Source organism: Eufriesea mexicana, unplaced genomic scaffold (assembly GCF_001483705.2).
Source record: "Eufriesea mexicana isolate 0111107269 unplaced genomic scaffold, ASM148370v2 scaffold2497, whole genome shotgun sequence".
Taxonomy (NCBI): Eukaryota; Metazoa; Arthropoda; class Insecta; order Hymenoptera; family Apidae; genus Eufriesea; species Eufriesea mexicana.
The window spans coordinates 146,217-158,226 of record NW_016910563.1 but is presented as its reverse complement, the minus strand read 5'-3'; the positions used below and the strand labels follow the sequence as shown (position 1 = coordinate 158,226).

Here is a 12,010-nt window from a genome sequence, read left to right as displayed (position 1 = left end):
TAATTAGTTACTAGTAGATGGGATTGCTATAAAAAAGTGTTTTCCTTGCATAATATTTTTATTATTAAGTAGTAAATATATACTGGCATAAGAAAGGGTAAAAAATAAATTTTTTTATTAAGAAATTTTATTTACAATGTTTTCATAAGCGAAAAATGAATACAAAATAAAAAATATATTGAAAAAAAAATACAAACTTATGAACCGGAATCGAATCGCAGTCCTTGAGCATAGAAATTCTCTACTATCACCATTAGTCTACAACTCCAAATAAAAACTACTGAAAATAAATCTGTAATTCACCGAGTAATCAAAGTTTAATCGTAAATATCTCAAAAGTTATTGAGTAGTTGCCGCTATAATGATATATTTTCTTAAACTGCATGGCGATATCTAGAAACCTGCAGAGTATCAACTAAATCAGTGACCCGAAAGCCTTGCACTCTCCTTGTAAAGAAATGAACGCAAGTAAGGGAAGGTACGTAAGGAAGGTAAGTAAGGTAAGTTAAGGTAAGTATAAGGTAAGTATAAGGTAAGTAAAATAATAAAAATCTACTGCAAAGAAGGAAAAGAATTGTCCAGGGAAATCTTGGAAATGACGTCATTTCCAGGAATTGTCCGGACGAGCGACCCCTTATCATGTCATGTTATCCTGATACAAAGTTGTAAAATCCGGCGAAAATTTTACGGCACAGCTGCGAAAGTATTGACCGAGAACTCTTGGAAATGACGTCATTTCTTGGAACAGTCTCGGCGAACGACCTCCTATCATGTAATGTTATCCTGATACAAACTCGCGAAATCGGCCGAAAATTTTACGGCGGGGTTGTAAATGTATAGTCCGAGAATTCTTGGAAATGACGTCATTTCTTAGAACAGTCTCGGCGAACGACCTCCTGTCATGTCATATTATCCTGATACAAACTCGCGAAATCTGCCGAAAATTTTACGGCGGGGCTATAAAAGTATAGTCCGAGAATTCTTGGAAATGACGTAATTTCTTGGAACTGTCTCGACGACAGACCTCCTCTCATATTATAATCTCCTGATACAAAATCGCAAAATTGGCCAGAAATTTTTAGCCGAGACCGCAAAAGTATTGTCGAAGAAGGCGGCAAAAGTATCGTCCAAAGACGGCAAAAGTATTGTCCAGAAGTGGCAAAAGTATTATCCAGTCGCGGCAAAAGAATTGTCCAGTCGCGGTAAAAGTATTGTCCAGTCACGGTAAAAGTATTGTCCAGTCGCGGTAAAAGTATTGTCCAGTCACGGTAAAAGTATTGTCCAGTCGCGGTAAAAGTATTGTCCAGAAGTGGCAAAAGTATTGTCCACGCGCGGTAAAAGTATTGTCCTCACAATTCTCAGAAATGACGTCATTTCTTGGAACTGACTCGGCAAGCGATCTTTCATGTCATGTTATCCTGATACAAAATCGTGAAATTGGCCAAAGCCTTCTCGCACTGGCTGTAAAAGTGTTGTCCACGAAATTCTTGGGAATAACGTCATTTCTTGGAATCGGTAGTCGAGCGACCTCCTTTCACATCATGTTTGCCTAATACAAAATCGTAAAATTGGTCAATAGTTTTACACCGAGCCTGTGAATCCTTTGTTCGCAAAATACCTCCTTTTGTGTTATGTACGCCTGATACAAAACGGCAAAGGTGGGCAGCAATTTTACACGGAGAATGCGAAAGTTTTGTCCACGGAATACCTCCTCTCGTATTATGTTCGCCTAATGCAAAGTCGCAAAATTGGTCAGTAGTTTTGCATCGAGGCTGTGAAAGTTTTGTCCATGGAATACCTCCTCTCATGTTATATTCGCCTAATACAAAATCGCTGGAATTGGCAGAGGATTTCATGCCAGTCCTACGAAATTTGTAGACGGAGAATTTTTGAGAAATAACGTAGTGCTAGAAGGGATGAAAGGAAAAGGAAGGGATGCATTTCGTCCTGGGCCGGCTAGTGGACTCATCGATAAGGGTACCCAGCAGGCCCCTGACATAGGCAGGGATACTATAAGAAATTTTGGAAATTCTACATATAGGAAGCGGAGAAATTATCGTGGACTTGCGAAAAAATTCTCGAACCTCCTTGAAGTTGAGATTTATCTAAAGGCGGGGGTGAGAATGATGCCGTCATAAATTTTTCCTCGAAAAATGATTCCAAACTGAGAGCCACGCATTCATGGCTATGCATATTAATGTAGATTAAGATTGTCTCAAACTTAGCCTTCATTTTCACTAGATAAAACATCATCGACATTATACGTATTCCATAACATCAATTTCTGTTTGCCAAAACAGTTTCCAAATTTTCTCGTCCTCTTACTGTTGACGTAGAAGTCGTAATGAGCAACCTGGAAGCTCCAAAGACCCCAATTTCTCCAGAAATCAAACGATGTCTTCACATTTTGGTCAGCTTCTCGGCGAAATTCCCCGCTGTGCGTCGTGTCGTGTCGTTAGAACGCGTGGGAAGCTAGAAAAATGGAGCGGCGAGATTCCGCGGCGGAATTGAATCCCGCGCCCGGAGCGTGTTCGGAGTCTGCACACGTGCTGGATAACTCGAGAGTGGCCGCTTGGGGAAAAGTCAGGAATGAGATGTACGAGCGAAGGAACTTGGAAAAATTGACCCGGCGAAACAAAGTTACGGAATTGGACGACCTCGTTGATCGAATAATCCTGCCTCGCGCGATTAACTTTTGTGTGCCGCTCGATCATTTAATCCGGTGGCAGGGTGCTTCGTGTCCGATGGCTACCGTGAAATAACGTATCAAAGTGAAATAAATATAGTAACCGTAGATTGGTCGCCGAGACTAGTCGCGAAAGGAATACAAATGTATCATTGATGAAACAGATTGGACGTGGATGATCATGGCTGAATGGAACAGATGCTACGTTTCGTTGCGCGAGTACGATGTATATGAGCAATATAATTATTTAGTGATTAGTCGAGTTTATCGGGCAAAATACCGTTTGTTTAGAATAAATCCTTGCCTCAAACATGCTCGATATGGCGGATGAGCGGGGTTAAATAACATTAAATAACAGTGGATTATATTTCACCGTATAGATTTCAGGTGTAGAATGACGATTATAGATACAGAGATAGATGGATGCATTATTATAAGATCACGGTTATTCATGGCACAGAAAAGGTATAATTCGAAGCTTCGCTGGTTGAAAATTTAATCTCCAATGTGTTTATGTTACTAAACCGATATAACGCGTGCTCGAAAATATATCAGTCTCATTCTCCTATACGATAAATTAACGGTAGATTATTCTAATTACCACATTTACTCTAAAATCTCATTTCGAAGAATTATTTCACGAGCGATTGCAAAGCAACTTCGCTCAGAGAATGATCTCTCACCTTGCATCTCCTTATTGATTTCAAACCTTACAAATAAATTTAAATATCAAATTATCCAATTAATTGATTTTGGACACCCTCTAGGGCTCAATCTCGCAATTCCAACCCTCTTTCTTACAATACCCCGTGGTCGCGAAGAAGCTCGAAGAAAATGAAGAACAGTCTCCACCCAGGGACAAAATCGCTCGGGATATAGCGCGACGAGCTTATGGCAGGGCCACTACGAACACGGTTTCGTCGAATCCCGAGGAAAAAACTCGGCGGGATCGATTCTTGGTAGTTGACCCGCGTACCCAATGGCTGGTGTATCTCTCCTCCGCGACGTCGTGTTCGCCAGCAAATTATTGCTGGCCATCGATCATCGAAATTTGACACTTATATGCACCAAAATCTCCCTAACAGTGTCGCGGCCCACGGGCCAAGAATGATCGATCGCTCGGCCTCCGTGATCGATCCGCGGCTACCGCGCGGAATACCTGCAAGGTCGGAGGGTCTGGGCCTTCCGCGACACCCGATGCAACTTTCGCGTCGTTCACGGTCGATCGTGACTAGCAAGAACCGTCATCGTGGGCGGAAGATAGCTGAGAAAGGCCGGAAGTGGCTCGTTCGGTCGAAATGGGGATGAACGAGCATTGCAAGCGTTTCTGGCGTCTCTTGGGGAAGTTACGAACGCGAATGACGAATTTTCCGGTTCAGGGCAGTGCTTCGTAGTTAGAACTTTAAATACTTGATGCCAAATATAATTGAAATAGGAAAGGATAATTAAAATTAGGCGACATAACGAAAATAAATTGATATGGAAAAATAACGAGGAAAGATTAAAAATTTATGGGAACCTTGTTGGCTGAGCTGCCTCATTGGCTGCGAATTAATAGCGACGATTTTGTACTAAGTCGATCTCGTGTACAGTCGATTACTATACAGGTGTATCGAGTGACAAAGAACGCGAAGGAAATACTATTCCAAGTTTGACTTTTAACCAATATAGGAGGTGTGGTTCGGGGGACCGAAGGGACTTGGATAAAATTAAAGGGTTAACCCTTTGCACTCGAGAGGCGCCCTTCAGTCACCATTTGATAAGATTTCGAAGCTCGATATTAATTAATATATCAAATTTAAAATAATGTAACAGGATGCAAGGTATAGAAATCAAATAATTCTACAATTCTATTATTGTACAATTCTTTATTTACTGCTCAAAAAAGTATCGTCAGTTTTTTAATAGAGAATCATTGATTTTCTACTCTTCTTTAACCAAAAAATCGTCGAGTGCAAAGGGTTAATATAAAATAAAAGGGTAAAAATTAAAGAAAGTGTAGAGACCATCATTCTCACCCTCGCTAGTAGATGGATTCCTACTCGAAGGGGGCTTACTCGCAAATCCTCTGTGAATCCTCGACTCACATAGAATCGTCTAATGATCGAGACGATCATGAGCCATCGCAATCACAAAACCACCGCCATCCGTCTATTAGCGACCGCTTGGGCCCGATTGTCGACGATTTTCTCACAAAACAGGTTGAGAAACTCCGCTTTCGCTGAAGTCAATAGATTCTTCGAATATTGTTAGCGCTATGCCGTCTGCACGTCCAATGCCAACGTGGTGTCACCGGCATTTGCTCAATAATCTTCGCATGACACCAACGTGGTGTGCCACCGGATGGCACAGTGTTAAGAAGTTGCAATGCAAAGAAACAGTGGCCAGTGGAAACGGTGGAAATACTATATAAATGTTTATTAACCCCTTCGGTACTACTACTGGCCATTGACGGCGGCCATGAAACTTTCTCTGGGTACTACCGTAGCCTGTGTAACCCAGAGAAACGAAATCATCACGAAGTGATCTCTTACCGCGTTCAAATATTGCATCTCCATTCTCCTAACATTACCTGATCCTTCCACGTCCTTCATAAAATTATTACGAGCATAATACGCTGATTCTCTTCCCTATTTTTCCCATTAAAATGCTTTCCTACGAGAGCAACCCCTATGCACGATCTGCCTAAAACGCGACGAGGTTCGCGAGTGCTTGATCCCACGCAATCATCGTGGTCCGACGATCCGGACGAGGGTCGAAGAGCGGATATTTAGGGGAGCCAGCGAGTCTAAAACGGGACAGTGGATTAAAAAAAAAAAAAAAAATAGTGGTTTCAGAAAAAGCTAAAACGTAGGGTCGTGGTTTTACGGAGGCGAGCGAGAATTGAGGTTTTACAGAGACGCGGAGTGAAAAAAACAGCGGTTTAAAGAAAAGGAAGAGAGAGATAGAGGGATGCTGCGAGGAAAGAGAGGAACGGAGATTTCGTATTTCGCGAGAGCGAGCGAAATTGAGATCTTACGCGCACACCGAGCAAAAGCGAGATTTTAAAGTGGCCGGTAAAAAATGGAGTCCTTCGAAAAGCGCGGAGAGAATGAAACGCTCGGAAATGCGAGGGGAACTTGAAGTTCCAGGGGAGCGAATGAAATTGATAAAAGCGATAGGAGAAATGGAAGGTCGAGCAAGTTAACGCGATCATGCTAATGGCTTCGAGTACCGGATAGTCATACTACTCAATTTTTCCCAGCACGAGATGTGCCAAATGCTCTGCGAATTTTCGTACGATTTTTAATGTGCTTCACGATTAAAAGTGACAGGAAGATGTCATTTAAATGCCTAGATTAATCAAGTTTGGAAGTTTTATTTAAAAAATGCGATAAGGGTGTGATAGTATTTCTAACCCTATGCACTCGAGGTTGTTTTTCGTTATAAAAAAGTAAAATTTTAATGATTGATTTATATCGTGTTATATTGTGTTACTATACCGTATATTTTCGTCTTACTTTTGTAAGGTTGGGGGATAGGAATTGGGGACCGAGACGAACAGCACAAAGAACACGGTTTTGAATTGAATAAAAATAAATTTAATAAGGATATATTTAAGATACGAACTATTGCTCAGTTTAAGGGTAATCTAATTCTACACTGATTCTGCTCTGAATTATGATACACTCTTCGCAGACTGCTTTGTCCACGCCCTTACACCCTTCTTTTAACTCTGCGACACAGGATTTCAGATAATAAAATAGACCCACGTTACACAGAAATTTTATTGCGTAGAAAATTGGCATAGAATTAATTTTTATAAAAATTAACTTATTTTTACGATTTTTCGCATAGAACCAGGAAAACATGATTGTCGCGATAAACCTTTCGCTTGCAACAATTGACGAACCTGTACTGGCATGTTGAATGTTGCCAACACAAGCGAATCATTTGTCGAAGGTATTACCAATTACTTTACGTAAATAAGACGAAATATAAAGGTATTGCAATATTTCGAGGTGGGACTAAAAATGTCTCACCATACATTATGGTGCATCGAAAAGGTGGGACACTTTTGATTCCAGCGTGCCTCAAACAGTTAAGACAAAAGTGACATTGTATAACACTGTCTTCCAACATTTTAATAATTTTATTAAATTTATTTATTTATTATTTTTAATTTATCGTGTCCCGAAACAACAGCAATGTAAAATTTATACATTTACCTTGTACCAAGCATAGAATTGAGAAATAAATTGGACCCGTCTGTCCACGATTTGTACGACAAATGGTACACGTGGCACGGAACGTATTAATTATTTGTATTTGCCTAAACAGATATAGACATTGCAATAATTCGAGCATCCTTGACAGAACATAACAAATTAATATCCAAAAGAATATTTAAAAATTCCAGAAGTGCAACGAATCGGTTACCCTGCGAACATTTGCGGATAATTCGATGATCCAAGGATTCGGTCTCGATAGGCAGAGCCTCGGAATTCAGCTGCGAGCAACCCTAGCTCGAATCTCTGGCAGATTGGAACACCGTAAAGTCGCCTAATGGCCACGATCTTCCGAGAACATTAGTCCCGAGAAATATCCTTTTTCGTGGGTGCTCTTCCTACGCTTCTTCCCTCCTCTTTTTACCCTGGTTCCCGAACTTGGCCTCTCATTATCGTCACAGTCTGCCGCGTCGCGGCGCGTAACGCTCGGCGCGAAAGCACGAACGCGAAACAGAACCGCTATGAATCACCATCGGTTCACGGGGGTAAACCGTTTCGAGCGTGTCGAACGTGTTTCGGACTTTCGTCTCATCGATTTCACGGTTCGTTCGCGATCGGCTGAGGATTTCGAAGCGTAGCCCCGCGCCGATCGCTCGCGGCGAACATTCTCCATGGTGTTTTGCAACGTTACCGTGGGCCCCGGTGCACTTCTTCGCCGGTCAGCTTCTCCCGTAACGCGGATTCGAGTTTTTTCCGCCCGAGTGGACCAGTTTTTGAACCTTTCGAGCAATTTACCGCGGAAATTACCGTTGCCAAGGTTTTTCGCCTCGATCATCGAGTATCTTGATCTGTAGTTGCCGCGAGTATTCGCCGGTCGTTTGATATTTCTCTGAGGAAAGATTATCCACTTTGCGAGCACCGTGCTTGGGAGAATAGCGATCGCCGGGAGGATGAACGCGCGTTGCTTTTATTTATGCGGTTCTGCAAATTAAATGCAATGGAAATGGAAGCGAGGCTCGAGTTTTCCCGTGATGCGTGCTGCACACGGTGGACTGTCAAAAAGAAGAAGCGTTCCCCCGAATCCTTCGACAAGGTTCTTATTCGTCATTCAATCTAATTTCCAGGAACTATCCAGCTTGTCAATTTTCCTCGAAGCAAAGATAGATCCCGATCCAAGGTGACGCTATTAAAATAAGATTCCTCTTACGATATAAAAACAACATAAAAATTAATTAAAATTATACAGGGTTGGTGTAAAAACGACGTATGCTACTTACACTCTGTCCACGAAAATTGTAATTACACGTATTTTAAATCCAAATCGTTGGAGCAAGCTCCGCCATCTTTTGAAAGTCGTTCGAATAATTATGAGCCTAAGTAAATTTACCTAAGTAAATATGTACCTCGGATCCGACAAACTAAGCACTAGGTGCAAGCCCACTCTGTCGAACGAAACTCGCTGAAAGACACTCGTTTCGAAGGGGGACGTAACGAAAATAAAAGCCAAAGTTCTTCATCCCTTCGGACCGAAACCACGCGTTTCGCCAAAATCCCTAATTGAACCTCATCAACCTGCCACTTTGCCAACTTCACCTCGCCGAGCTTCCAATCTCAGCAACCCACATCCTCCGTGATACCGACGCCTCGATACCTTTACTTAAAAACCAATCACACGGACAACATTATTATCCGGAGACCTAGTCCGACGGTTGGTATCGGTCGCGATCATCGATCCATCACGTTCACGGGGAAACGTGGCAGCGGCAGCAACCGGCACGGATCGACGATTACCCTGATCGATGGGTTGACATATCGTTGGGCATCGATAAGACGCGATATAATTTCGGCGCGCCGTGGCAGGGATAAAGACAGTGATAATCCAGCTTTTCGTGGGCCGGTAATAAGAGCGAGATTTCGGGCCAGGGCCGGATTAAAGCGCCCCGAGGGAGCCGAAGACGTTACCCGGAGAGATCGAGACGCCGATATCGCGGGTGAACGGCCGATTCGCCGCTCGATCTCTTCGGATCGCATTATGCCAAGGCGAATCTTGGCCGGCAGTTTTGTCGGATTCGGGTAATTCTAAATAATTTTTGCCCGCCCGGCCACGGAACGACCCCCGAGCAGGGCGAAGGGATGCGGGAAAACGATCGCGAACAGTCCTCGCGACGAGTTTTCGGTCCCGGTGCGAGATTACGCGGACATTTTTCGGGAATCTCGTGCCCCACGGGGAGTATAGGAAGTATTACTTTGAAGGATTTTGACGCGTGGTTATTACTGGTCGGGTTTGCGTTCTGGTAATGGCTCTTTGACATGGTCGAAATCGACGCTGTAATTACGCCCGGGGAATTTTTCGCGGAGTCAGAGACTCGGGAATGGGAGAGTTCCCGATAAGATAGTTAATGAAAATAGCGGAAAATAGTACCATGTTAACCTCTTCTCGTGCCATTTAGCTTGACGAAATCCGGGCCCAAACGGTAGATGACAACGCGCTGTCAACAGACCAGACTGATGCCCGAAAACAGTCGCGATAGGAGCCGAAATAGAAGTGGAAGTAAACTCTAATCCTTTATTCTTTTATAAATATTGTAAATATATTATATTTCATAATATACGACAGTTTCAAAGGTATATTTAGGAAAATGTTCCGTTTACGATTCCGGCTCGTGATATTCATAATTGGACCAAAATCTTCATCACGAGTCAGACTCGTCATTGTACGGGAAGGGGATTAAATAGAAGTCCCTATGTTATCTAAGTATCCCCATCTAAGGCAGGGCCTGCTAGAAAGTCCAACTTCTCCCTCATCCCCCTCTGTTCATATTTATTTATTTATTTATCTAGTCCAGCCCTGCACCTTATCCACTTAAAACCAAAAGCTGTATAGTTTCCGTGCCTCTCTATAATACAAGATAGTTCTTAGGTTTATATTAAAATACCCTGTTCACGAGTCTGGCTCGTGACATTCACGTTTGGACCAAAATCTTCATCACGAGTCAGACTCGTCATTGTACGGGAAGGGGATTAAATAGAAGTCCCTATGTTGTCTAAGTATCCCCATCTAAGGCAAGGCCTGCTAGAAAGTCCAACTTCTCCCTCATCCCCCTCTGTTCATATTTATTTATTTATTTATCTAGTCCAGCCCTGCACCTTATCCACTTAAAACCAAAAGCTGTATAGTTTTCGTGCCTCTCTATAATAAAAGATAGTTCTTAGGTTTATATTAAAATACCCTGTTCACGAGTCTGGCTCGTGACATTCACGTTTGGACCAAAATCTTCATCACGAGTCAGACTCGTCATTGTACGGGAAGGGGATTAAATAGAAGTCCCTATGTTGTCTAAGTATCCCCATCTAAGGCAAGGCCTGCTAGAAAGTCCAACTTCTCCCTCATCCCCCTCTGTTCATATTTATTTATTTATTTATCTAGTCCAGCCCTGCACCTTATCCACTTAAAACCAAAAGCTGTATAGTTTTCGTGCCTCTCTATAATAAAAGATAGTTCTTAGGTTTATATTAAAATACCCTGTTCACGAGTCTGGCTCGTGACATTCACGTTTGGACCAAAATCTTCATCACGAGTCAGACTCGTCATTGTACGGGAAGGGGATTAAATAGAAGTCCCTATGTTGTCTAAGTATCCCCATCTAAGACAGGGCCTGCTAGAAAGTCCAACTCCTCCCTCATCCCCCTCTCCTCTTATTTATTAATTTACTTATCTATTTACTTATTTATCTGGTCCACCCCCTGCACCTCACCCACTTAAAACCAAAAGCCGTATAGTTTTCGTGCCTCTCTATACATAGGTAAACACGCATTCTAATGCAAGATAGTTCTTAGGTTTATATCAAAATATTCCGTTCACGAGTCTGGCTCGTGATATTCATGTTTGGACCAAAATCTGCATCATGAGTCAGACTCGTGAAAATACGGGAACGGGTTAACGTTCGAGTACCATGTCAGTACCATAGGTGTCACGATTATCGGATGCATAGTCGTTCCGAGCAAATGGAACCTCATCTTTGGCCCTGTCTCTGAAGCTCCGACTTAGCAACCACGATCGGTGTATCCACACACCGGGAACCTCGCGTGTCAAATGAGTCACGCGGCAAGTTCGTAACGACGTCTAATTTAGCAACGATGTCTGGTTCGCACGCGACACTGAACGATCGCGGTCATCGGTTACGCGTTGCGAAGTTACGCCAGGTTTCACCGTGTTCGCTGGCGCGAAACGCGGGAACGAGGCCACGAGCAAACGGATGTGCGCGCGGAAAAATTCAATTTTCGTCCGATCGATCCACGCCCCGATAACCGAACCAGTGGAACCGCGCGGATTACCTCGAAACGTCGTATAAACGATTTATCGAACGCGACACTGTTTTTCCCTCGTATCGGACGGATCTCTGTTCTCGCGATTGTGTTTCGACGAGAGATACATCCTCGGGGATAACGTTCAACGGTGACGTCGAGATGTTCCAAGGGGAACGGGATATTTTGGTGCAGCCTGTGACGAGAGTTTCGAAACGATGATCGAAAGGTTAGATCGTTGAACGAAAACTCGGAAGAATCAAAAATCGTAGGACGTTTCTGTTATAAAATAAACGTACTCGGTCTTTCTTAGGTTTCAAAGCTTTACTGAAATATCTGGTGGAGGCTAAGATTCCGCCACTATGCCCATGCAAAAGGAGCAGGGACATTAAGGTCGAGTGTGCACCGGGTACGTCCCCGCAACATACCAGCAGTCGCTGCAGGTCAACAGGCATTGTCCCACGGATGGCATTGGCTATCGTCAATGTCATGCCGGGGATTAGCCTGGAACCGGGCAGCGATGTTGCAGACCAACGGTCGTCTTAATTTACGACCTCCCTGGGCGGTCATCACGACTTTCCCGCGCGAGGGCGGTTCCCGCGTAAACCTTTCCCGCGAAAACTTAGGTCTTCCCGCGCGCAGGTTGGCGGTCTTTTTCTACCCCTTCCGCGAACACTCGACCGCTTTAAAAGCTCCTAAGTCAGAGAACCACAGGACAGTTTGAAGCCTTCTACGACGCCGTGATTATTGTCCCGACATCCGCGACGAGCGCCGACATACTGATTGCGACCCACCTCAATCTCTTTCCCCG

The 12,010-nt window shown here is 43.4% G+C and overlaps 1 protein-coding gene across 1 annotated transcript in view; it reads right to left on the bottom strand.

Annotated features, from left to right (window-relative positions):
- LOC108550041 (uncharacterized) overlaps positions 1-11,671 on the bottom strand; it is a 124,934-nt gene extending 113,263 nt beyond the window's left edge. Inside the window, 1 exon segment of the mRNA XM_017903639.1 lies at positions 11,628-11,671. Coding sequence (XP_017759128.1) covers positions 11,628-11,671 — 44 coding nt within the window.
- Between the last annotated feature and the right edge of the window lie 339 nt (positions 11,672-12,010).